This window comes from Bos indicus x Bos taurus, chromosome 13 (genome assembly GCF_003369695.1).
Source record: "Bos indicus x Bos taurus breed Angus x Brahman F1 hybrid chromosome 13, Bos_hybrid_MaternalHap_v2.0, whole genome shotgun sequence".
Taxonomy (NCBI): Eukaryota; Metazoa; Chordata; class Mammalia; order Artiodactyla; family Bovidae; genus Bos; species Bos indicus x Bos taurus.
In genome coordinates, this window is record NC_040088.1 from 31,374,889 (window position 1) to 31,400,507 (window position 25,619).

Below are 25,619 nucleotides of genomic sequence, written 5' to 3' on the forward strand. Positions count from 1 at the left end.
GTGCCTGCGACTCGAAGCAGAAGGACTTCCGGTGGGTCTGCGGGGTACCTGGGGATCACCATGGCGGCCTCCTTGGCCGGGAAGAAGATCGTGTTTGTCACGGGGAACGCCAAAAAGCTGGAGGAGGTGACGGAAGGGTGGCGGAGGCCGACTAGGAGGCGGTGAAAGGGTAGCGTGTGGCAAGGCTGGCTGGGGAGAAGGCGGAAGAGGCTTCCAGGCGGAGCGAAGCAAGCGGGTGGAGCAGCGGACGCGGAACGAAGAGTCGGACGGGGAGGGATGGGTGGGATCTGTAAGGGGGTAGTGCCGCGCGGAGTGGGACCCGAACGTTTGCGGAGTGGGGGCGACCCGGGGTTGTGCTCAATAAAATAAGGCCCTTGACAAATCCGGGCACAGGACTTGTGAGCTGAGGGGCTTCGGGAGCTAAGTGGTGAAGTCCTTAGCACTTGTCCCAAAGGTTACCTCTTAAGCTGGTTCCCAAACCAGGACTCCGACACCCCTCTGGAGTTGATCCAAACACCGCTACTGGCCTGGGGTTGTCAGGAACCGGACAGGGCGTGGAGCAAGGCATCCAAGCCGAGCCGTCCACGCCCCACTACAGTCCAGAAATGTGGTCCTCGGTCTCCCAGCCTCTTTCTGCCATCTTTGAAATGGGGATAATGCAAGAAGTTTGTTTGAAATGGGGATAATGCAAGAGAGGTGTGAGGGAGGCAGTGGATCAACGTTCTTGTCTACCGGGGCTTTGTGGCTAGCTGTAAGGATTCTGGGGGTCGATGGAACGTCTTTGGCGGCAAATAGTAAAGAGACACAGATAGCTTATGTAAACCACCAGGTGACTGTCATGGGAATCCAATAGTGTGCTGTTCCACAGGACTTAAGGAGTCTTTCTCAGGAGTCCCTCGAGAGGGGTTTATTTGTCCTTCTAGTTCTCTCTGGATGCTCATCGCTTTTCATTTTGAGGTCTTTCTGCATTTCGCCTCCTGATGGAGGAGGCAGTGAGGCTTCTCCCAGACATCAGCTCTGATTGGCCTTGCTTGGATCAAAGGTTTGTCCCTGCCCCTTCAGCCATGGCCAGGGAGATGGGTCATGTGTGGGGAATCAGGATGACATCCACTTGATATCTGAGGCAGACCAGTGGGGTGCAGTCATTAGGGGACCCTTCATTTATCTTCAGCACAAGGACTGATGGCATGTCTCTGCCATTTCAGAGTGGCCTTCTCAGAAGTCAGAGCCCTGGGCTGAGAAAAGGTTTGGGATCCTGAGGCCAGACCAGTCAGACAGGCAGTGCCACCCTGAACAGAGCCCCATGCAAGATGGTGGCTGCCAGCTCCCAAGCCCATCTCTACTTATGGTTGAGAATGTGTCTGCCTCCCACATTTAAAGAGGCAGGAGGGAATTCCCTGAGGGTCCAGTGGCTAGGATTCAAGCTTTCACTGCTGGGGTTCTGGTTAGATCCCCAGTGGGGTGGCTGAGATCCCACAAGCCACATGGCATGGCCAAAAAAAAAAAAAAAAGAACAGGCTGGAGTGGCCAGAGGAGGCTCACTGGAGAAGATGTACTTGAAGTTGGCCTAAAGTAAGAGAGTTTTAACTTGTTATTCCATTGGCAGAATGATGATGCCTATGGAACCTTTCTCAGGAAAATATTTTTCAGTTCAGTTCAGTCGCTCAGTCATGTCCAACTCTGTGACCCCATGAACTGCTATATGCCAGGCCTCCCTGTCCATCACCAACTCCCAGAGTCCACCCAAACCCTTGTCCATCGAGTCGATGATGCCATTCAACCATCTTATCCTCTGTCATCCCCTTCTCCTGCCTCCAATCCCTCCCAGAATCAGGGTCTTTTCAAATGAGTCAGCTCTCTGCATCAGGTGCCCAAAGTATTTGAATTTTCAGCTTTAACATCAGTCCCTCCAATGAACACCCAGGACTGATCTCCTTTAGGATGGACTGGTTAGATCTCCTTGCAGTCCAAGGGACTCTCAAGAGTCTTCTCCAACATGACAGTTCAAAAGCATCAATTCTTCAGCACTCAGGTTTCTTTATAGTCCAACTCTCACATCCACACATGACTACTGGAAAAACCATAGCCTTGACTAGATGGAACTTTGTTGGCAAAGAAATGTCTCTGCTTTTTAATATGCTGTCTAGGTTGGTCGTAACTTTCCTTCTAAGGAGTAAGTGTCTTTTAATTTCATGGCTGCAATCACCATCTGCAGTGATTTTGGAGCCCAGAAAAATAAAGTCAGCCACTGTTTCCACTGTTTCCTCATCCATTTGCCATAAAGTGATGGGACCGGATGCCATGATCTTAGTTTTCTGAATGTTGTTTTAAGCCAGCTTTTTCACTCTTCTCTTTCACCTTCATCAAGAGCCTCTTTAGTTCCTCTTCACTTTCTGCCATATGGTGGTGTCATCTGCATATTTGAGGTTATTGATATTTCTCCCGGCAATCTTGATTCCAGCTTCTGCTTCCTCCAGCCCAGCGTTTCTCATGACATACTCTGCATATAAGTTAAATAAGCAGGGTGACAATATACAGCCTTGATGTACTCCTTTTCGTATTTGGGACCAGTCTGTTGTTCCATGTCCTGTTATAACTGTTGCTTCCTGACCTGCATATAGGTTTCTCAAGAGCCAGGTCAGGTGGTCTGGTATTCCCATCTCTTTCAGAATTTTCCACAGTTTATTGTGATCCACACAGTCAAAGGCTTTGGCATAGTCAATAAAGCAGAAATAGATGTTTTTCTGGAACTCTCTTGCTTTTTTGATGATCCAGCGGATGTTGGCAATTTGATCTCTGGTTCCACTCCCTTTTCTAAAACCAGCTTGAACATCTGGACGTTCATGGTTCATGTATTGCTGAAGCCTGGCTTGGAGAATTTTGAGCATTACTTTACTAGCGTGTGAGATGAGTGCAATTGTGCAGTAGTTTGAGCATTCTTTGGCATTGCCTTTCTTTGGGATTGGAATGAAAACTGACCTTTTCCAGTCCTGTGGCCACTGCTGAGTTTTCCAAATTTGCTGGCATATTGAGTGCAGCGCTTTCACCACATCATCTTTTAGGGTTTGAAATAGTGCAATTGGAATTCCATCACCTCCTCTAGCTTTGTTCGTAGTGATGCTTTCTAAGGCCCACCTGATTTCACATTCCAGGATATCCGGCTCTAGGCAAGTGTGAGTGATCACACCTTCATGATTATCTTGGCCGTGAAGATCTTTTTTGTACAGTTCTTCTGTGTATTCTTGCCACCTCTTAATATCTTCTGCTTCTGTTAGCTCCATACCATTTTTGTCCTTTATTGAGCCCATCTTTGCATGAAATGTTCCCTTGGTATCTCTAATTTTCTTGAAAAGATCTCTAGTCTTTCCCATTCTATTGTTTTTCTCTATTTCTTTGCATTGATTGCTGAGGAAGGCTTTCATATCTCTCCTTGCTATTCTTTGGAACTCTGCATTCAAATGGGTATATCGTTCCTTTTCTCCTTTGCTTTTTGCTTTCCTTCTTTTTATAGCTATCTGTAAGGCCTCCTCAGACAGTCATTTTGCTTTTTTGCATTTCTTTTTCTTGGGGATGGTCTTGATCCCTGTCTCCTGTACAATGTCACGAACCTCATTCCATAGTTCATCAGGCACTCTATCAGATCTAGTCCCTTAAATCTATTTCTCACTTCCACTGTATAATCGTAAGGGATTTGATTTAGGTCATACCTGAATGGTCTAGTGGTTTTCCCCACTTTCTTCAATTTAAGTCTGAATTTGGCAATAAGGAGTTCATGATCTGAGCCACACTCCACTCCCAGTCTTGTTTTTGCTGACTGTATAGAGCTTCTCCATTTTTGGCTGCAAAGGATATAATCAGTCTGATTTTGGTGTTGACCATCTGGTGATGTCCATGTGTAGAATCTTCTCTTGTGTTGTTGGAAGAGGGGGTTTGCTATGACCAGTGCATTTTCTTGGCAAAACTCTTATTAGTCTTTGCCCTGCTTCATTCCGTATTCCAAGGCCAAATTTGCCTGTTACTCCAGGTGTTTCTTGACTTCCTACTTTTGCATTCCAGTCCCCTATAATGAAAAGGACATCTTTTTTGGGTGTTAGTTCTAAAAGGTCTTATAGGTCTTCATAGAACCGTTCAGCTTCTTCAGTGTTACTGGTCGGGGCATAGACTTGGATTACCGTGATATTGAATGGTTTGCCTTGGAAACGAACAGATACATGGGATTACCAAGGAAATCGGGGGAATCCCTGGTGGCTTAGCGGTAAAGAATCCACCTGCAATCCAGTAGATGTGGGTTCAATCCCTGGGTTGGAAAGATCCCCTAGAGAAAAGGGGATTTTCTGGGAAATCCCACGGACAGAGGAGTCTGGCGGGCTGCAGTCCGTGGTGTTGCAAATAGACAGACGTGACTTAGTGACAATATCACCACCACAAAGGAAATCATTTCTATTGATTACAGTTCTCAAAATATAAATATCTGTGATCTAGTTACATATTTTTTGTTCATGCATTAAAGAATTCAGTCTACTGTTTTGTGTTATTACCATAATTTAAAAATAGTGAAGGCTGTAAATGGTATTTTGAGATTATCTGCTAGAACTGTAAAGAGATATGACAACATCTTTGATTTTAATAGATTTAAATGTCACAGGAACTGCTGATGCTGTTTGTTTTCTATACTCACAATTGAAAGAGATGCTAAATTTCAGCTCAGGGTTAATGAAAATAGAGAGGTATTTTTTTTCCTATCCAAGTTCTGGGTAGATCCTCCTGAATTCCGGGTAACCCCTGATAGAAAATTCCTGGCCTAAACAGTAGGTTCTGGGACCATTGAGAAGGGAAGAGGGTGTTCTAGATGGTGGTTAGCATGAACAGAGACCTGAAGTAGGAGGGAGGGATCAGAAAATGAGAAGATGAGGGAGCTGACCTGCTGGGGTGGGACCCTGAGGGCTACAGTTGAGCCTCGTGGACCTGACTTTGAACTTTAGAGAACTGACAGGAGAGTTACCTGATGAGAATGGTGGGTGACAGCTTGTGCAGTAATGGGGAATCATTAAATGCTGATAAATGTTCTTTCATTTTGGAACAGGTCATTCAGATTCTAGGAGATAAATTTCCGTGTACTTTGGTGGCGCAGAAAATTGACCGTATGTCTCTGTTTAGTTTTATTTTTAAAAGATGATTCAATTTCTCTAACTCCCCATGACCTGATTATGTGTCTGTTTCCCTCACAAGTGCCAGAGTACCAAGGAGAGCCTGATGAGATTTCCATTCGGAAGTGTCAGGAGGCAGCTCGCCAGGTGCTTGCTCCGTTCGCGTCTTGTCCTTGCTCTTCTTATTCTGGTGGCTCCTGGGTGCCCTGAGAACTCAGAGGGGAGGTGGGGCCTGCTGGTGGGCCCGGGTCTCAGGGCTGTATGTCCTTGTGCTGCAGGTGCAGGGCCCTGTACTGGTGGAGGACACCTGTCTGTGCTTCAACGCCCTTGGAGGCCTCCCTGGCCCCTACATGTGAGTGATAGCACACCCCTTTGATTGGTTACTTGATACTGCAGGTCATTCACTGTCTTGGTGTCAACACCAGTATGTCAGATTGTTGAGGAAGGATTAGAGATAGGGGAGAGGCATGCCTTTCTTTTGTTAAGTGTGAGAATGTATGTAAGTTGAGATGGGCAAGGGCAACTCACCCATTGGAGAGGTAATTCTTGGGCAGGTCAGTTTCAGGAAAGAGGAAATAAGGAAGTTGAGATCTGCAAATGGATTTCCTTAAATCTCTCCAGTGTCCTGGACCCCCTCAGGCTTCCCAGGTGGTGCTAGTGGTAAAGAACCTCCCTGCCAATGCAGGAGACTCAAGAGATGTGGGTTTGATCCCTGGGTCAGGAAGATCCCCTGGAGAAGGAAATGGCTACCCACTCCAGGATTCTTGCCTGGAAAATTCCATGGATAGAGGAGACTGGTGGGTGACAGTCCATGAGGTCCCAAAGAGTCAGACATGACTGAGTGAGGGCACACACACACAGGATACAAATACCCCGGTTTGTTGGGTCTTGGTTACGTATACAGTTGATCTGTGAACAACTTGGGATTAACCTACGTATAACTTAAGAGTTTGCCTTCCATATCCGTGGATTCAGCCATGTGTTAGTGTAGTATTGACTGTTGAACGGTATCCACATTATGAGTGAACTTCGGCAGTTCAAGGGTTAACTGTATCTTCAACTTTGGGACTGCTAATTTGTCTGCCAATGCAGTCGCACCCCTACACATGTTCCGTATTCTTACCAGCACTGTTTCATGACTTTTTAGTATTTTAGTGGGTGAGTAGGAAATGTTATCACATGCAATTTTAATTTGTATTTCCCTAATTAGCAGTGAAGTTGAGGCCTTCATTGGTTTATCGATTCTTCTGTGCCTTGCCTGTTTGTCTCCATCTCCTTTTTCCTGTTGGATTATTTCCCTTCATTTTGAGTTGAGACATTTTTTATCTTTTCTCCTTGACTTTCTCAGAGCTTTAATCCCTGGGGGATGCAGCCTGGAAAGAAGGTGGTAGGAACATCCATCCATTTGTGGTGTCTGTCTCACCTTTATTTCTCTTGCAGAAAGTGGTTTCTGGAGAAGTTAAAGCCTGAAGGTATTATCCCTATTTGTCTCTTTCTTTTGATGTGTTTGGAATTAAGAAGTCTGTGGGTTCTGGGGGAGGAGCTCCAGCTAGTAATCAGGAGTCTCAGGTTCTGTCCCCTTCAAGGCCTCTGTTCACTTCAGTTTCCCCATCTATAATCAACACTCACACTTTCCCTGTAAACCTAGCTCCAGGGAGCACTGAGATGTGGAGGAGTAGATGGGGGTGGTGGTTGTGGTGAAAGCTTTGAGATTGAGCGGCAAAGGGAGATTCTGGCCCTGAGAGGATTGGTCCCACCACTTGCTGTCGTTGTCAGCAGGAGATGGAAAGGGGGACACCTTGCTTCTCCTTCTGGTCCCAGCCCCCTGCCCTGGAATCCACAGTGGTAGAACCCTTATTCTACATCCCCATCACCCAGCTTCCTGGGTTATCAGCACAGGGCCTATTTGGTAAAGTGTATAACTCCCCTCCCCTAGCTGGGCCCCTTGGGTGGGGAGTTGGGCCTGGGGCTTGGCAGCAGAGTGTGCTGAGCCCTCACTGCACCTTCCCTCAGGTCTCCACCAGCTCCTGGAGGGGTTCCAAGACAAGTCTGCCTATGCACTCTGCACGTTCGCATTCAGCACTGGGGACCCGAATGAGCCCGTACGCCTCTTCAGGGGCCGGACAATGGTATGTACCCATGCTCGTTCCCCTGCGTGCCACCAGAGGGCGCTCTGACCACCCCAGCGATGCTATCTGGTGGGATGGTCACACTCCTAGGTACCACAGCTGTCAGTCCTGAAACTTATTGCCTCCCTGAGTCTGATATTTGGAAACATACATGGCTCACAGCTTTTGGAGCCTGGTATACCCAGAGCTGTACACTGTATGCTCTCCTGAGAAGATGTGGGAACTAAAGATAACAACTCCTAGGGCTACATCTGCAGTTCAAAATTCTCCAAGCTTGAATCTCCTTATCACACTGCTGTGCGACAGCTTCCCTTGAACATCTCACAGCCTTTCCAAGTTTTTATCTTCATATAGAATCTTCCTCTCCCCCCACCTCATTCCTTTCAGAGGTGCCCTTCAGTGTCTCCAGGCTTACCAATCAGACCATAGGTTCAGCTGCTTCTCTCAGTCCAAACCACCCTCTGTGCTGGGCTTCCCGCCCCACCCCCGCCTCAGCCTATTCATTCCCTCCCTATGGCAGGGTTTACCTTCAGACACATCACTTCTCTGCTTTGTCCTCTCTGCTCAGGATAAAATCCAGTCTCACTGTAGCCCATATAGCCCTACACCAGTGGCTCCATCTAAGTTGTGTCTGATGCTTTTGCGACCCCATAGACTGTAGCCCGTCAGGCTCTGTCCATGGGTTTCCTAGACAAGAATACTGGAGTGTGTTGCCATTTCCTCTTCCAGGGAATCTTCCCGACCCAGGGTTCAAACCCGCATCTCCTGCATTGGCTTTACCACTAAGCCATCAGGGAAGCCTCTCTGATGAGATGTTCAGTTCTTATGGTAAAAAACAGGTTTCAGAAATTACCGTCTTCACCATTTTTAAGTGTATAGTAGTGTACACTATTGTGCAACAGATCTCTAGGAATTTCTCATCTTGCAAAATTGAAACTATGCCCATTGAATAACAGTCCACCTTCCTCTCTTCTGGGCTTCCCTGGTGGCTCAGACGGTAAAGAATCTGCCTGCAATGCAGGAGACCTGGCTTCAGTCCCTGGGTTGGGAAGATCCCTTGGAGAAGGGAACGGCAACCCACTCCAGTGTCCTGCTTGGAGAATCCCATGGACAGAGGAGCCTGGCAGACTACAGTCCATGTGGTCGCAAAGAGTTGGACATGACTGAGTGACTTTAACTTCATTTCACTGAACTTCACTTCCTCTCTTGTCCCCAGCACCTGGTAAGCACCATTCCACCTTCTGTTTCTGAGTTCGGCCGCCTCAGGCACATCATATAAGTGGGGTCCTGCAGTGTCTGTGTTTGTGTGGCTGTCTTATTTCACTTAGCATAAAGTCTTCATTTCATCCATGTTGTAGCATGTGACAGGATCTCCTTTTTTAAGGCTGAATAACATTCCATTGTGTGTATGTACCACTTTTATCTATTTACAGGCATATCTTGTTTTATTGAGCTTTGAAGATACTGTATTTACAAATTGAAAGTTTGTGGCAACCCTGCACTATCAGATGATGGCTAGCATTTTTTAGCAATAAAGTGTTTTTAAATTAAGATGTTTATGTTTTTTGTTTTCCCTTCATGGATCACAGCCTTGTGGTGAAGGGGCTTGTGTTACTTAATGAATCTATGAGTCTGGGGCCACCCAAGACAGACAGGTCATAGTGAAGAGTTCTGACCAATCGTGGTCCACTGGAGGAGGAAATGGCAATCCACTTCAGTATTCTTGCTGTGAGAACCCCATGAACAGTATGAAAAGGCAAAAAGATATTACACCAGAAGATGAGCCCCCCTCAGGTCAGAAAGTATCCAATGTGCTACTGGGATGAGAAAGTTAGATAACATCTCAGGCTCAATGGACATGAATTTGAGCAAATTCTGGGAGAATAGTGGAGGGCAGAGGAGACTGGTGTGCTGCAGTCCACAGGGTCGCAAAGAGTCAGACATGGCTTAGTGCCTGAACAACAACAAGCATTGTTTTTAAGACATAATGCTATTGCATACTTTTATATGCAGTAGGAAACCAAAACATTCATGCCACTTGGTTTATTGTGACAATTGCTTTATTACAGTGGTCTGGCACTGAACCCACGATATCTCTGAGGTTTGCCTGTATTTGTTGATGAACACTTGAATGGCTTCCACATTTTGGCTCATAATGCTGCTGTGAATATGGGCGTGCAAATATCTCTTCAGCATCCCATTTTCAGCTCTTTTGGATATATATCCACAGATGGGATTACTAGATTGTGTTGCCTGGTGACATTTTTAAAAGTTGATTATAGTGTCTGCTATTCTCACAGAAACATTCTCTCAGAAATCAAAAGTCTGACCAGCCACAGGCTCAGCTCCCTGCACTGTGACCGAGTAGCTGCTGTGCCGCTGGCTGGGCCTGACCACCACCGCCACCATGCCCTGCAGTCTCCCCGGCTTTGGCTTCGTTGTTTTTGTGCTTTGTTGTTTGCCGCCCTTACTTTAAATGAGGCAGCCTTGTTTCTACTTGTCCTTTTCTCAGCCATGCTCTCTAACCCCCAACCACATAGTACTTTCAGCAGGGTGTGTGCTAGGCCCTTCTCCATCTCAGAACCTTGGCACAGCTCTGTCCTCCACCTAGAATGTTCCTGCCCCAGCCCTATATGTGGTCAGAGTGTCCCATCTTCACCCAGGCCTTCCCTGAGCTCGCCGACCTGTGATTCTTGAGCCCAGGTCCCAGTTTGTGCCCTCTAATGATTCGGTGATCATTGATTTGTGTACTGGTGCAGTGCTCGTTTTGCTGAAGAGATCCATTCTGTGAAGGCAAGGCTAAGGCTTTCTTGGATCCCAGTGCTAAAAACACTACCTGCCTCGATAAGGTGTTCAAAAAACATTTGTCGCGTGGGTGAAGTTCAGAGTGTTTCAGTAACTGGCCTCGGTCACACAGCTCCCCATTAGCAAAAGCAGAATTTGCCTTTGGTCTAAAGGACTTAGAATTTATGTGGCTAATTCGCATCCTCTACTACTTCCCTTGTATTTTTAATGTTTTTTTTTTTTTTAATTCCCAAGGTAACCTGATATCTCATGATACTGGTTCTCTTTGTAAAATTTCCCTTTTGGAATTTGCCTATTACAGCCAGTATTTATTGAGCTATTTTTGAGTTGAACATTGTGCTATTTTGTTATTTGTTAGAGCCGTCTTTGTATTTTGATAAGTGTAGTAATAGTAGGAGATACGGGATTTGTCGGCAAAGTTTAGGACCCTCAAACTTCCACTTAGGGGAAAATGTTTTCTGTTAGGTTTTCAAAATTGAGTCTTCTTCAGTGAGGTCACAGTATGTCAAACCTCTAGAGAGGGAGGCTGGTCACTGGGGTATCGGTGGCCTGATCAAGCATGTGGTTCCTCCCTGTCTGTGGAGAGCGAGCTCTCCTGCTCTGCATTTTATGTGTGTTCAGCAAACATTTGCTGGCACCATGGACCCCTTGAAATAATATGAGTAACTAGGGTTTAACTGAATTCATTAACTAAACTCAGACTAGCTACTGCCCTTCTCATAGTGCATCTCCTCCACGTCCAGTGACATAGCTCCGCCCCCTTTTCTTTGGCAGGGCCGGATTGTGGTGCCCCGTGGCTGCCGGGACTTTGGCTGGGACCCCTGCTTTCAGCCTGATGGATACGAGCAGACGTAAGGAGCCCTAGTTATTCCCAGGGGTGTGGGGGTCGGATGGCGTGGTCTGGGTCGGGTCAGCGCCCCACCCAGGTGCAGGCATGCGGATGCGGGCGGGGGCAGGCTCTGCGGTGCCTTTCCAGTTGAAGGCAGCTCTGCTGGGGGTGGATGCAAGGAATCTGAGTGACGCAGTCCACAGCTGGGAGGCAGCTGGGTGTAGCTGGAAGTCCTGGGCTCTCGGGTTCATCTCAGCACAAAGCAGCTGTGCAGCTTCCCCTCTCTGACTTGGGCTTGTCAGCTTCGTGATGGATGGATGATTATCTGACCCTCATCTAGTTTGGAAAAATGTTAACAGCTGGGCACCGCATTAACGCGTGTGCCACCCCCCCCCCCCCCCCGACACACACACAGTGCCAGGTGTTCTCTGTATCTCATGCTGCTGCTGCTGCTAAGTCGCTTCAGTCGTGTCGGACTCTGTGCGACCCCATAGACGGCAGCCCCCTGTCCCTGGATTCTCCAGGCAAGAACACTGGAGTGGGTTGCCATTTCCTTCTCCAATGCATGAAAGTGAAAAGTGAAAGTGAAGTTGCTCATTCGTGTCCGACTCCTAGCAACCCCATGGACTGCAGCCTTCCAGGCTCCTCCATCCATGGGATTTTCCAGGCAAGAGTACTGGAGTGGGGTGCCACTGCCTTCTCGAAGTATTTCATGCTAACCCCCACTTATTTACATGGGATATGTTGGCCATTATTGGGAATCGGGTTTGTCACGCTGGAGGGAGCCTTCAGGTGTGTGGCCTGAGACCTTACAACAGCCGGAACAGGGCTGAGGACAACATGAAACATCGCTTCAATGACACAAATGTTCTGTAGCTGCACTGTGTGATCCAGTAGCTCTTAGCCACATGTGGCTGTAGAGCATTTGAAATGTGGTTAGAGCAACTGAGGAACAGAATTTATTTTATTCAATTGTAATTGGTTTGAATTTAAATGGCCACATACTGATGGCCACTGTATTGGGTGGCATAGATATGAAAGTAACAATTGGAGTATGGGATTCTCAGCTTAGTGGAATCCTGACATAGACAGCAGGTTATTTGCTCGCTGTTCAAGGCCCACTCCCCCGCCTGTCTGCCCACCCCACAGTGCACTGGAGGACATTGCTGTGTTTGCTCTGTTAGGCCCCACTGCTTCCTGTCAACAGATGACAAAGCTGCTCAAACATGCAGCTCATCCCCCTGTTCCCAGCTTCCTTTTAATGACTCTTGGACACTAGAATACATTTAGTATCCTTCCACACAGTTAATATGGATTTCTACGTACAGAGGAATTTAAGACTCTTTGATTTTTAAAAAATTAACTCTGGCTGCCAGGAGCTGGTGGCCCTGCTACCTTTTACTAGGGACTCTTTGAGCTTCGGGCTGCAGGATGCGGTGAGGTGCACATACCCTCCCCGTATCTGGGCTCCCTCTTCTCTGAGCTGTTACTGTCGCCCTGTAGGTATGCAGAGATGCCCAAGGCTGAGAAGAACACCATTTCCCATCGCTTCCGGGCCCTGCTTGCGTTGCAAGAATATTTTAGCAGCCTGACTCCTGGGGTCGGTGATGACCACCCTAGCTGGGGATCTGGAGAGGGGTAGCCTGAAACCACTTCTATCAGGCAGGCACCTGTCCAAGTATTTCCTTCAGGATTACCACTTTCTGGCGGTGTTACCAGCTGTTGGGAGCAACTGGCTCTGTTTGGAGAGACTTTGGCCAAAGGACAACACCATCCTCTTGCCCTTGTGGATTCAGAGGTCTACGGCCTCCAGGCCTGGAATCCTGAAAGGACCTCGGGTGAAGTTAACCCTTCATAGGGTTAACAGTTTGGGGAAGAACCACACAAACAGCCTTAGATGTTTTTTAAATACAGCAAATAAAAATTCCAGAAGGTACTTGCTTCCATAATAAATTGCGTATAGCTGCTTTGAAACCTCCCCAGGCAGGCGTCTGCCTCCTGAGTCCCTTTAGGCAGAAGCAGGAAACCTCTCAGGATCGGGAAAGAGGGCTGAGGGGTGGGATGGCCAGATGCGGGCAGAGCTGTGCTGAGGCTGTTCGTGTACCATTGCTAGCTGGAATATTCTGTCTTCCCCTTTGGTCTTTCAAGTCTCAGATCACACGTTGAACTTTTCCATGCGAAATCCACTCCGCCACTCAGCTGGCCTCTATTGTGTTTGCCAACTGGGTTGTGGGGCAGGCAGTGTGGGGTGGTGAGTGCTTTTTCTTTATGCTGGTGTACATTAAAGCAGCTACAATGCTGGTTTATGATTATAACTCCAGGTTTATTTTTGTGGCAGGGATGGGGGATGGAGTACTTGATTCCAGTTGGGTTGATATGTTGTAGTTCAGCCTGGGGGGCCAGCTAGGGGCCTGACTCAGCTGCCCCAGACCCTTACTGTGCCCTGGTGAACCCATTCCCTGAGGGGATTTCAGAGGGCCGGAGTGGCTCCCTTGCTTTTCTGCAGGTGTTACCCTGGTAAAGAGGAGCTGCCCAACCCCAAGGACAGTCAGAGAAGCCTGTTGTGTGCAGCAGCTTGGGGATGGGGTCCTCAGTGCTGTGTGTCACTCCCAGGCTTAGGTTGCGTCCCCTCCCATCACTCTTCCTCAGTCCTGGCAGCTTGGCCTGGGGCCTGGATTTAACGTTTGCTTCCCTAGACTGTGTCAACAGGTATGGGGGAGGACAGGACCTCATCCCTTTGCTCCTCTGCTGCCTGTGAAGCCTAGCTGGGTGTTTCCTCCGGAAGTGCCAGTGGCCATGCCCAGCCTCCTCTGGGTTGTCTCCTTGGAGTAGGTGGTATGTGGCTGGGACTCAGATGGGGGGTGCCTGCCTTCTTCTTACCTGGTGATCCCGGACATGGCCCTACCTGCAGGGAACACCCAGGCTACTGGGGAGGGGCCCCATAGAAGGGTCACCTGCTGTGTTATGTGAGTGGGTGGCTATGTGGTGCTTGGAGCAGGGCACCTCTCTCTCTCTGGTCCCCAGTTGCTTCCTCATAGACTTCTGTCCTGGGTGCACAGTACACTTTCTGTCCCCGTCTTTAAACTTAGCTACACATCCTGCAGGCTTCCCTGGTGGCTCAGATGGTAAAGAATTTGCCTGCAACGCATGAGACCTGCGTTCGGTCCCTGGGTTGGAAAGATCCCCTGGGAGAGGAGAATGGCAACCCACTCCCATATTCTTGCCTGGAGAATTCCATGGACAGAGGACCCTGGCAGGCTACAGTCCATGGGGTTGCAAAGTCGGACAGTAGTAGTGACTACTACTTTTACTTTGACCCATCCTGCAAGCAGCAGGGTGACTGTGCCTGTCCCACCCCACCAGCCACCTCTTCACTGGCCTCAAGCCTTCTTCTTGGGGCCCTCGCATATGCTGTTCCTAGAACACTTTCCCTGCAGGTTCCTGGCAACATGGCATTACAAGGGCCTCCTGGATCTTCCACATTTCCCTGTTGGGGTGCTGTGTGGAATTGGAAGTAACAACCCTTAGGTGGCACTTAACAGTCAGTCCCTTTCATCCCTCTTCCCCTGGGAGGGTCTCTTCCTCCCTAGAGTCCTTGGGTGGCCTTCAGAGGCTGGGGCAGGGCAGCATGGATGGAGGTGGCATGTAGAAGCATAGAAATAGGAGCTTTATTCTCTAATGTGCATCCAGCAAGTTCCTTACACAATCAAGGAAATGGTTTCTCTTTCGGCCACCTGACACTCTTTATCAAAAGAAAATCCGTCCTGCTTGGGCAGAAGCTGCCCTGAACAGCATTCTGGACCCAAAGCAAAGGGTAGTGGGAAGAGGAGTAGACACATCCCTCAGAGCTCCCTCAGTGCCCAGGCACCCTCGGCCACTTGGGACAGCTGTGAGGGGGTGCAGCACAGAGCAGCATTCCCGGATGCCCACACACAGCTACACAGCCAGCCTGGCAAGACCTGGAGAAATGGGCGAATGGGGGGTGGCCAGGACCAGCTAGTCAGGGCGTCAGTGTTCAGCATCCATGGCATCCAAGTACTTGGCTTCAATGATTTGGGGCAGCAGGTTGTAGCTGCGGGGAGGAGGACCAGGCAGGAAGATAAGCATTGGGGCAGGGAGAAGTAGGCAGAGAGCAGCCATTCCAGCCCACCCTCTCCCACCCCGCTGAGTCTTTTCTGCCGCTGTCCGCCCTCCGTACCGAATGGGGATCATGGCAATCATGATGAGGGGAAAGACCATCTTCATGTAGAGCAGTGGGCTCATGCCAAAGGCACAGAGCAGCAGCAGCTGCAGGACCTGCAGGCCTGTGAAGTAGTGGATCTTCCTCTGGGGCACCCTCCGGATGTAGTGGGTGGGTGGGTATGACGTCTGTGGGTGGCAGGGACCAGGTGTGGGCAGGTCTGGAGCCAGATCCCCCTCCCCTACCCCCACTCTCAGGGCCACTCACCTGGTCCTTGAGCAGCAGCACCATGCGCTGAAACAGCTGGTTGCCGTCGATGGAGGTGAGCGCGAGGTAGAGGAAGAGGCCGTAGAGCACAGGCTTGGGGATCCACTGTAGTGGGAAGGGCAGCAGCAGGAGGGAGAAGCCCACCAGGATGCTGGCACCCAGGGATGTCAGCCGTGTCTCCTTCACGTTCACAATCCTATGAGGGTCCAGTGCATTGGGTCACTCTGGCCTGGTCCACGGGGCTGTGTCCATCCCAGGTCACATGTTTACCAGGCTCTGTCATTTCTGGGCCCTTGTCCCCCAAGCCAGTATCCCTCCTTAAGTCCCATGTGGCCCAGGGCTGCCCCCCACCTCAGGGCCCTCATGACACTGGCCTCACGTCTCGAGGGACCCTCCTCACACTCACGTCTCGTAAATGTGCCCGTTCTCCACATGCTCCTCCACCAAAGCCAGTGCTCGCACGTGCAGCAGGGAGTGGGGGTAGGCAGCGTGGATCCAGGGCAGCCCAAACAGAGACAGCCCAGTATTGATGATGGCGATGAGCAGGAGGTCCCAGTGGTAGGCAGTGCCCTTCACCAGCCTGCAGCGGGCGGGGTCACATATGGCCAGAGCCCTCTTGGCCCCTGCAAGGTTGGGCACATGCTCAGCCCTCCATGCCCAGCCCTGCAAACCTGTTCTGTGGGGCGTTGGCCAAGGCAGCCACCAAGTTCTGCTCTATGAAGAAGAGCATGGAGAGGAGGAAGCCGAGGCCCATGGCGCTGCTGATGGCCACCAGGGATAGCGAGTGCATCTCGGCTATCTCGAACAGGCTGTTACTCGGGCTGTAGCGAAACTTGACCACTGCAGTAGGGTACAGGCCCCTGCTCAAGCTTGCATCCCCCACAGAGCAACCCACCCCATCCCACCCTACGGCTGGTCCTAACTTACTCTTAATCTCCTGGAAGCCGTAGGAAGAGATGAGAGAGAAGGTAAGCACCGAAATGGGCAAGGCGCAGTCTGACAGGAGCTCACGCACATAGGGGTTCAGGTAGGGGCTACGGAGGCAGGTGAGTGTCAGTGTGGCCTAGGGGCTTGTGTTCCCCTCACCCGAGAGGGCACCCCTCACCTCTTCTTCAACTGGTAGAGGGTGTAGCTCAGCCAGAGCGTGCCCAGCATGATAAGAAGGCTGAGCACAGCTGTATCCCGGGCCAGGGGCTCGGGGTCCTGGCTGCCCATTGAAGTTAGCTCCGGTGGGCTGGTCAGAAAGCTGGTGTTGAGGGCAGTGTGGAGGCTACTGTTGAGGCCCAGCAGGCTCACCAAGGAGGGCTCATCTTTGAAGAGTGCAGCGTCATGGCCATAGTAGTACTTCTGGAAGACTATGGATACAGACCATCAGAATTCAGCCATCTGGGCTCTGGGAGCCTGGGCCTAGCAACTTCCTCCTGGATGTGGGCGGAAGGAGCCCTGAGGGGAGAAAGGGATTCTGGGTGGAAAAGGGGAGAGCTGGCCTTCTGTCAGCCAGGATTCCTCAAGCTGCCTGTCTACCCACCACCCCACACCCTGCCCTTTGTCCATTTCTGGCAGCGAATCCTGCCTGGCCCAGAGCCTCTGATCCTGCCTAAGACAGCTCTGTCACCTGCTAATTGGTGCGCTTTGTCAATCATGACTCCCGTCGCACCCTGGACTGTGGAAGCAGCCTTAGCTTGCATGCTTCTTGGCTACCCTGCCACAGTCTATACCCCCATCTCAACTCAGCTTCCCCTGCAGCAGGTGGCCACTGGCTGTATAATACTCACTTTTGACTGTGCCCTTGATAGCATCTAGGACGAACGTGATAGAAATGAACAAGGCAATGATCTCCTCTGTTGACCTGCCAGCAGAAGGTATGTCTCATAAGATGGGGTGAATTGTAGAGGGTGGGTTTCCCCAAGCCTTGGCATGGCTCCTACCCTCCTGCATGAAGAGGGCCAGGGCCCCAGGCTAGGGCCCCAGGCTTTCCCCTTGGGGTAGTGATATGGTAGGGGCACTGCATCTTATCTAGGGTTACAGGGCCTTGGAGGGTGGCATGGAAGCTGACCCACGTCCCTGGCCTTGGTCTCCCTCCTGCTTGAAAGTCCCAGGAGCTTAGGGAAGGCTCTGTTACCTCTTGAAAAGACTCATGACCAGGCTGAGGTTGAAGAGGGCATAAAGCGTGAGGAAGAAACTGTTCCACAGGCCTGTCCACGCATAGAAGGTACTGAAGTCCAGATTATAGTCATCGCAGATGCCACGGATCACTGCGGGCAGCGGGACAGGAGTGAGCAGTCAGGGCCGGGTGGGGGCAGGGACCCCAGGACCCATCTCCCCACTCTCGCCCCCGCTGCACCGTTGATGTAGAGGGCCAGGGGCGCGGTCGTCAGCAGCACCACCAGTGGCTGCCCAGAGAAGAGCGCGTACAGGAGGCCTCCGATGCCCTGCCCGGCCACGGTCTTCTGCACGTCTGAGGAAGTGAGGGTCAGGGGGCACCACGGCCCTAGGCCCCCCAGCACTCCCCGCTAGCCTCCGACCCCTCACCGATGGCTCCATTTGTGTTCTCATCATTGAGGGACCCAAAAGCAATCGTGGGCAGAAGGCAGGCGAAGTAGAGGAACAGGGTGGTGGTGATGTATTTGCCCACAGCCTTGTTTTTCCCGATGATGCCTAAGAAAGGGAGACAGGATGGAGTGTACTGGGGACGCAGGCCAGGCCGGGGGCCTGAGCTACAGGCCAAGCTCTGAGAAGTCAGGGACACTTACCGTCGGTGAAGTCCAGAGGGTACACGGGGAACCTGCGGGCGATGTCCTCCTGGATGCCCTTCCCGATGGGGAGGAAGTCCTTCTGCCGTGGGGGCTGGGAAGAGGACACGCCCATCAGCCCTGTGCCCTTGCCCCGGGCTACCCGCCCAGGCCCTGTCTGCCCTGCACCTGTGGGTGTCTGACGATGCAGATGGAGCTCGTGCTGTAGTCCATGCTGATACTCGGACAGTGGCTCATTACGGTGAGCAGCTGTCGCTGATGGACCAGGGCCTCTTTGAATTCCTCCTCTGTGCGGGTCTTCAGGAGCTTCTGGCGGAAAGTGATGTCTAACATCATGGTGGCAAATGTGCGCCCCACTTCAGTGGCGGTCTTGGTGCTTTTCTGGGGGTGGGGCGAGAGAGTCACATCTGTAGCCACTGCAGAGCAGAGGGCACCCTCCCCAGCCCTGGCCACTCTCTCTCCCCATGATCCAGGTGTAGTCCCCCAATATTCACACACAGTGGATCCTGCCACGGTTGCCACCAGGTCAGCAGATCACTAGACTACCACTGACCTAGTATTTTTCTTACAAACTCAGGTTAAATCTGCGTAATTGTGGATAATGAAATCCTGATGATGGAAAAAAAATGTTTGCTCAGCTACTTTTCACCTGGAGTGTTTGCACTGTTTGCTGCTTTATCTGATTTTCAGAGGGGTTCCAGGCCATCTAGCCTTCTCCCTCTTGCCTGGCCAAGGTCAGCCCTGTCTGTGAACTCCGTGTCCAGCCTCCACCACAGCAGCCTGTCTCACTTCGACAACTCTGGCCCCTAGGAGCAGCATCCTTCCCTCTGGGTTGCCCAAAGCTGCGTCCCAGGCCTGCACCTGCGGCGTGCCCACTGCTTTCTGGTAGCTTTAGAACAGGCCTGTTCTCCCGAGGCGGAGCCAGGTGTTGGGCTGGCTGGCGCGTCACAAGGTGCCAGTCTAGCCACTCAGCCCTAGGGATTCTGCTTTTTCCAACTGTTGGCCACGTGTCAGCTGTTACTCCTCTGACCCATGAGATGCCTGCTGCCCTCAATGCTCTTCCTCTGTTCCCAGCACAGTAACATCTAGAGAGATTCGCAGTGTGTCTATGATCCCATTAGCACCCCTATGCATAGAGAAAGCCTGGGGAGGGGCCATCTGAAGCCATCTGAGGCAAGGGCAGAATCATCAAAAAGCCAATGGAGGCTTAAGCATTAAGGCCCTTCCCAAGCCTGGAGAGAGGGACCCTTGCCATTTTCTACTCAAAATTTTTAAATCCTCTCCCATAAAAGAAGATTCCCCAAATTGTATGTCTCAGCCCCTACAAAAGTGAGATAACCTGCCCCTGGCCAGGGGGTAAACAGCCCAGGAAAAAGTGGGACTCTGGTCAACAAATCACAGTCAGCTGGTTAGAAGTCAGCATCCTGCAGGCCAAAGAAAGGCCCCTGGTTTGAACAGTAATACTTTTAACGAGTATCTCTTTTCAGTCAGGAAGGAAATACCATCTTTTGGGCAACTTCTGGGGAAATCAGGGCTTGATGAGGACCTAGCAAGTATTCTTCAGATAAACCCAGGGATGAACAGATAGGGGGAGAATGTAGCCTTCGGAGGCCAATTCTGTAGGCCCCCTGCACTGGGAGAGATGCCCCCAGGGAGAGGGCAGGGTAACCTGGTACCCTCTTTCCCAGGAAACAGAGCCACCCGAAACCCCTCCTCACCATCTTGGGTGGGGCCAGCACCAGGATGACAAACCGCACCTCACAGGAATTCTCCCCCCAGTTCTGTGGGCGGTCCAGGCGGCTGATGCACACGTGTCGCCTCAGCAGGGCCTTGGAGGTACAGCTGGTGGGGCAGGGAGGGCACACGGCACATGGCTGCCATCCTTGGGAGCTGGGGCTCCACCCCTGCCACCCAGAACTCCCAACTATGACCTCAGTGACCTCTGTTGAGGAAAAAAGACCAGATGGGATGAATTCCTCACTCTCCCCCGAGACTGAGCAGGCCAGCCTCCACTACTGGATGCCTGTCTCTGAGGTGACGTGGGGAGGCCACCATGGTGGCCTGGCAACTCACAGGATGCAGATCCATGACTGCTGGTATTGTACCCCCGTTACTGTGGCAGTGACCCCTTGGATGGTGTCCGACAGCAGGTGAACTGCTAACAAAGTGCACAGTCAGATGGTCTGCCTCCCTGCCCTGCCCAGGCCAAGAGACACGTCTTACCTTTGCCCTCCATGGGAGCCCCTGCGTCAGTGAAGAGCATGGCCGTGAGCAGGTCCAGGTTGCAGTCTGGCTCCGTGTTGTAGGGGTCTTGGGCTAAGCGGGACAGCATAGCCCGCAGCACGTCATCCAGGGATGTGGCCGTTTCGTCCAGGATGATTCTGGCCCGTGCCAGGAAGCCATCTAAGTCCCGGTGTGCACGGATCTCTTCCTCAAAGTTCTTTAACTTCAGGTACTGTGGGGACCCCGTGCACAGAACCAGACAGGCCCATAAATAAGACCCTCTGTCCTTGCCTGGACCCCTCCATTGTGACAGACCCTGGCTGACACCCCCTTCCCAGAGAGAAGGCCAGTGTGGTCGGCCCCAGGCTAATATGAGCTCTCTCAGGGAAGCGACCACCTCCACCCCCAGCTAGCGGCCTGGAACCAAATGTTTCCCATCCAGCCAATGGGCCGCTCACCTTGCGGGAGGTGTGTAGGAGCCCATAGCCGCCAGGTGATTCACTCTCTGCTAGAGGAAAGCGGGAGGGCTCAGGGTGCTGCCCCAGCCCTTCAGGTCTCCTTGGTGAAGTGGGCCATATCTGTTCAGTCCCCAGTCCCGTGCATGCCCCCCCCAACCTGTCCCTGCCACAACCCCCATACCAGACTGGGTAGGCTGCACCTCGAGGTTGACGTTGACAAAAAAGCGGATGCTTTCGCCAGACACAATGGAGGAGTTGACCGTGTCGAAGGCCTCATCCCTCAGGCTCTCCTCACGGGTTTCAGAGGCATCATCTGTGTCACACTTGAGGTAGCCTGGAGCCCCAACCACCACCAAGAGAGACCCCCCCAAGAGGGCCTGGCTGTCAGTGCTACACATGGGGGAGAGGGACTCCAAGCCAAAGGAGCAGGGCCCCTGGGCTGTTCTACTGGGCGCAGTCTTGGTGAGTGGTGAGGGCGGCCTCTAGCGGCCGGGAAGGAAGCCTTGGCTCAGGTAGGCCCAATATCTGGTCCTGAGCATAGCAGCCCTGAGCATAGCAGCCAGCTGGCACCCCCTACCCAACAGTTTTCTCCAGCATTCTTCAGCTGTGGGAACCATGTATGGTTCTGTGCCATGCATATCCTTTAGCTAGAGAAAGACATGTCCGTTCCACAAACATTGGGCCAGGTACATGGTACAATGACACAGTTGAGACTGCCTGGCCACTGGCTTCCCAGAACCTCCAGGCTGTGGGACCTGGACCTGCCTGGCTCCCCAGGCAGGAGGGAGCTGTCTGGCTTCTGGGGAGGGTTGCTCCCTCCCCAGAAGCAACCCAACAAAAGCCAGAGCCCTGCAGTATACAGACCTCATTGGCACAGGAGGGTGTGGGGGGCAAAGCATTAAGGCTGAGAAGCCTTAGTCTGACATCAGACAAGGCCCAGGCAGCAGGACAGCCAGAGAAATAGAGCCAGGGACAGAGAGGGGACAGGACCCCAGAAGGAGGCCTCATCTCAGGCCTTGGGACCCCATAGCACAGAGCCTGCTGCCCTTTCTTTTGGTCTGCCTCTCAGTTCCTGCAACTGCTCCCCAGCACAGGCTCCCTCCTATAGGAAGCCGCCTGGCTGACATGCTGCTCTGAGCCCTGCTGGGGCTTCTCACTGCCTCTGAGCCAGCCTTGCTGCTTCAGTCCAGATCCCTGGTCCCTCAGGCCCAGTCCCACCCCCACCTCAATCTCTTACTCCTCAGGCCAGGTGGCCAGCACCCCAGGCAGGCCAATTCCTGTCCTGCAAGCTGAGGGCTTCCCTCCCTGGAGGGGCTTCTTCAAGGCTCAACAGAACCTTCCTCCTCTGGCAAGTCCACTGAGGGCCCTCCCTGCCTTACTCTTGGCCTATCTGGCCCCTCTTCCTCACTATGTCCTGTGGGTCCCCTGTGGTCCACCACTTGTGATTCTCCTGGGGCCCTTGTAGGTCAGATCCCACAAACACCTAAAAACACCATGGAGGGACAGGGAAGGGTCAGTAGCACGCCTCCACCTGCCAGGCAGTGACTCACCCTGACTCACTTCCACTCTAGTCTGCTGGTTTCCTCTTTACATCCCAGGCCCTGTTCCCCCAGTATCCTGTGCTCAGCCTGGGCTTTTTCTGGGTAGGAAGCACTAGGCCTCCCCTACCAACACCCTCATGGACTGGTGACCCCTAGGCTCCAGGTCTGCACTGCACGCAGAGCCCAGAGAAGAACTAAAGTCAAAAGACATCCTTCCCCTACGTGTCATGGAGCTCATGTCCATGAAAAACACTTTCCTCCCCAGTTCTAGACCTGCTCTGCTTAGATTGCTTGGTTTCCCAGCCCCAACCTGTCCCAGCCTCTACCACCCCCACCAGCACTGTCTATTCCCCAGAATGTCCCTCACACTGCCCCACTTCTCCCCTATCCTGAGCTCAACCTAGGTCCTACCCAATAGACACCACCAGTTCACTGCAAGGCTCCTGGGACTTGCCCACCAGCAGCCTGGCACATGCCATCATTATGCCTTGGGAACTCTATGTAGAGCACACTGCCACTCTGTCCAGGCACTGTCTCACTAAACGATGGTCAGGCCGCTTCCTAAATCTGGGCACAGGAGCATGTAGCCACCCCAGACATATGGGGAAGGAGAGAGCTAGGCTGGTGCAAGCAGGGAAAATTGACATGCAGAGACTGCAATTTAGAGGGACAGTGGCAGCCCCTCCCTCACAGGGCTGGGCAGGATCTTAGGAATGTGAGCATATACAACATTTGGCCTAAAACTGGGTCAGATAACCAAAGCATTGTTAACAGCAAACCATGACATATCAGATGGTCCACATAGCCCAGGATGGGGAGCAGCTCGCTACCCCAGGACCCCCAGAGACCTGCCAGTGTCCAAGGCATTGTCAGCTGCCTCTCTGACCACACCACAACCTCCTGGAGGTAGAATCCAAAGGCATCCCAGCACCAGCAGAGGACCATGATTACCCAGGTGGATGGACTAGGTCCCCTAAAGCCTTTTGACCAAGAAGCTCTCTACACACACCCACACCCGAAAGGCACACACCTGCATCCTCAAAGTATCCATTCTGCGACATGACAGAAGAGTTTTCTGTAAGGCAAACCAAAGAATTGTCAGCAGCTCCATGTGTCAGTTCTGGACAGCCTCTCCTCCGTATCTGCTGCCCACCCCTCACCAACCCCTGCTGAGTCTTTCTTACCCTTCCCAGAGCCCCTGGGAGAAAAAGGAGCAGGGGACAGCACTAGACAGGGGCCCCTTGAGGAGCTAGAGGAAGCCACTTCCTGTTATTCTTCAACCCATCTACTAGGGGCTTGTCCAGGTGGGAAAGGAGGGAGGCGGGGAGATGTTCTCAGCATGTTTTCTCCAGGAATAATTAACAGTACCCCGTGAAGGAAGGAAGGATACGCTAGTTGTAGAAATCTGGAGGGAGGAGACCTGTCTGGCCACCTTCCCTGCAGAAGACAGCCTCCCTCTGTCAAGCCTTCGCTGCAAAGTCCAGAAACTGGGCTGAGGCTTTTCTTCCAGCACATCTCTTCGGCTCTCATTGTCATGTCGGTCCCTGGGGCCATCAAGACCCATCACACGTGCAGTGGCCCCTAACCTCCCGCGCCCGGGGTCACACGGGGTGACCTGGGGCAACGGCCTCCTTCCCTCAGCACCACCCACTTTCCGGGCCTCCTGGGAGGCGGAGCCGTTGGTCCTCTTGGGAGATGGCGCGGGGGCGGGGGTGGGGTGGGGCGTGCGCGCTCTTTGCGCTGGGCCCCCGGATGGATGCTCCACGCTGTTTGTGTTGCTCTGTTCAAGGAAGGAAGCGACAGAAGCGGCCGCGTGCACGAGAGGAAAGAGCCTCAGACTCGGAGACCGTGGGGGTCGGGGGGAGGGGTCGTGCAGAATGCGGACGGTCTCCCGGGACAGGAGCCCGGGCGGCATGCAGAAGGGAGGCGCGGGGGCAGTAAACGTAGCAGCAGAGGCGCGGGATGGACACAGGAAGAGGGTGACGAAGCTATGGAACGGTGGGGATGGTGCACAGCCTACTCCCATGCCGCACGATTCAAGAGCACGTAAACAGTACCCCCCGTGCTGGCCCTCAGGTGTCAGAGCGGCGACCGAGAGACTGCCGTGGCCGCACAGGGGACACAGTCAGAGGCCCAGGGACCCCTAGGAGTGGGCAGGCTGCCGCGCAGCGCCGAAGGCGTCGGTAGAATGTAAAATGAGGCTTTCCGAGGGGGTGACGCCCGCCTGCGAAGACCCTGGAGCTCGAGGTGCTGGGGACCCCACAACTCCGCGCCGCTATCTGCAACACTTCCACCCTTCCCCCAGCTATCTCGTAGGTTCAAACACTGTTGTTTTAAAACGGCGTTAAGTCAAGCGCGCAGTGCCCACGAAGCCGTCCTGTGCTTCCCCAACCACCCGTGTACCCACCTGGACTTCCACTTCCTAGAGGCCGAACTCACCCCGGGCACCACCGCCCCGGCTGGAAAGCCCCCAAGACCCTCTCGCCCACTACGCCGGGGGCCGTGGAAGGCCGACGGCGTCCGCGTTCCTCCCAGCGCCTCGACGGCTCCGCTTCCCAGCCCAGCACGGCTCTGCGACGGAGACTGGACGGCCTTCCCGCCCCGGGCATCGGCCTCATGGCTGGAGATGGAACGCGCACCTGGTGCCCGCGGCCACGGCCCAGCGGTCAGACGCAGAACCGCTGCACACCCGCGCGCACGCCCCGGGTCCTCACCGGGGCTTCGGGACCCCTACCTCGCAGTCTCCTACAGGCCGGCGGCGGGAGCCGACGACACACCCCTGGGCCCCGCCTGGGTCCTAATGCCGCGCCGACGGTCCTCCCTGGAGCTGGAGGCCGTGCGGCGCGGACCAGGGTCCCGCCCGCCCGCCCCGCGCCCTCACCCGTACTCCTTTTCACCCCGGGCGGGTTGCTCCCGGGAGCCCGCGGCCACTTAGAACGCGTAGACTGGGCTTCTTCGGGCCCTTGCGCCCGCCCAGGTGTCGCTCGGTTAGGGGCTGAGCAGGGCTGCGAAGTTTCTGCGAAGAAGCACGGTGAGCTGAGAGCCCCTCGGAGTTGAGATGGTGCGGCGGGTCCCGGTGGGGCCTCCCTCGTCTTGACATTAAGTACTAGGCCAGTCCCCTCCTCTCGGCAGGGGGCCTCCGCTGGGCCCAGCCCACCCGGGCCCCGCCCCCTCCATTCACCCTGGCTTCTCAGGCAGCAAATCCTCTTACTCCTCCTCCAGGAAGCGCACCTCGACTTTCTACACCGGCCGGTGCGCGTTCTCTGGGCTCCGCCCTGGCCGGCGGA

At 52.9% G+C, this 25,619-nt stretch overlaps 2 protein-coding genes across 13 annotated transcripts; one reads left to right on the plus strand and one right to left on the minus strand.

The window, feature by feature from the left end:
* Positions 1 to 13,225, plus strand: ITPA (inosine triphosphatase). 2 transcript variants are annotated; one of them, XM_027559344.1, is made up of 8 exons: positions 1 to 126; positions 5,084 to 5,141; positions 5,230 to 5,294; positions 5,426 to 5,499; positions 6,588 to 6,619; positions 7,161 to 7,276; positions 10,856 to 10,932; positions 12,414 to 13,225. In XM_027559344.1, exons 1-8 carry the CDS (start codon positions 61 to 63, stop codon positions 12,550 to 12,552), a joined length of 627 nt encoding a protein of 208 aa, XP_027415145.1. In that variant the 5' UTR covers positions 1 to 60; the 3' UTR covers positions 12,553 to 13,225. The 2 variants fall into 2 exon arrangements, with proteins under 2 accessions (XP_027415145.1, XP_027415146.1); XM_027559345.1 differs by lacking the exons at positions 10,856 to 10,932; positions 12,414 to 13,225 and adding an exon at positions 8,298 to 8,821.
* Positions 13,226 to 14,556: 1,331 nt separating this feature from the next.
* Positions 14,557 to 25,296, minus strand: SLC4A11 (solute carrier family 4 member 11). 11 transcript variants are annotated; one of them, XM_027559337.1, is made up of 20 exons: positions 25,214 to 25,296; positions 23,363 to 23,407; positions 20,973 to 21,125; positions 20,792 to 20,841; positions 20,334 to 20,565; positions 20,184 to 20,265; positions 19,829 to 19,952; positions 18,279 to 18,491; positions 18,111 to 18,204; positions 17,890 to 18,015; positions 17,702 to 17,815; positions 17,480 to 17,612; positions 17,133 to 17,206; positions 16,463 to 16,712; positions 16,285 to 16,391; positions 16,029 to 16,197; positions 15,764 to 15,937; positions 15,358 to 15,553; positions 15,109 to 15,278; positions 14,557 to 14,982 (listed from the first exon to the last, which is right to left on the minus strand). In XM_027559337.1, the coding sequence occupies exons 2-20, from the start codon at positions 23,391 to 23,393 to the stop codon at positions 14,919 to 14,921; spliced, it is 2,556 nt and encodes an 851-aa protein (XP_027415138.1). In that variant the 5' UTR covers positions 23,394 to 23,407; positions 25,214 to 25,296; the 3' UTR covers positions 14,557 to 14,918. The 11 variants fall into 11 exon arrangements, with proteins under 11 accessions (XP_027415138.1, XP_027415137.1, XP_027415142.1 ...); XM_027559336.1 differs by lacking the exon at positions 25,214 to 25,296 and adding an exon at positions 24,772 to 25,133 and having other exon boundaries at positions 20,184 to 20,268; XM_027559341.1 differs by lacking the exon at positions 17,702 to 17,815 and having other exon boundaries at positions 20,792 to 20,838.
* Positions 25,297 to 25,619: the final 323 nt, after the last annotated feature.

Bases quoted from the DNA above. Each gene is read 5' to 3' on its own strand.
- ITPA (XM_027559344.1), top strand. From the start codon at position 61: ATGGCGGCCTCCTTGGCCGGGAAGAAGATCGTGTTTGTCACGGGGAAC. The intron at 5,142-5,229 runs GTATGTCTCTGT...TTCCCTCACAAG, and splicing joins GGTGGCGCAGAAAATTGACC to TGCCAGAGTACCAAGGAGAG. The intron at 10,933-12,413 runs GTAAGGAGCCCT...GTCGCCCTGTAG, and splicing joins CCTGATGGATACGAGCAGAC to GTATGCAGAGATGCCCAAGG.
- SLC4A11 (XM_027559332.1), bottom strand. From the start codon at position 21,189: ATGTGTAGCACTGACAGCCAGGCCCTCTTGGGGGGGTCTCTCTTGGTG. The intron at 18,492-19,828 runs GTGAGGAGGGGT...CCCCACCCCCAG, and splicing joins TGCTGGCCCCACCCAAGATG to AAAAGCACCAAGACCGCCAC. The intron at 15,279-15,357 runs GTGAGTGGCCCT...TGCCACCCACAG, and splicing joins TGCTGCTGCTCAAGGACCAG to ACGTCATACCCACCCACCCA.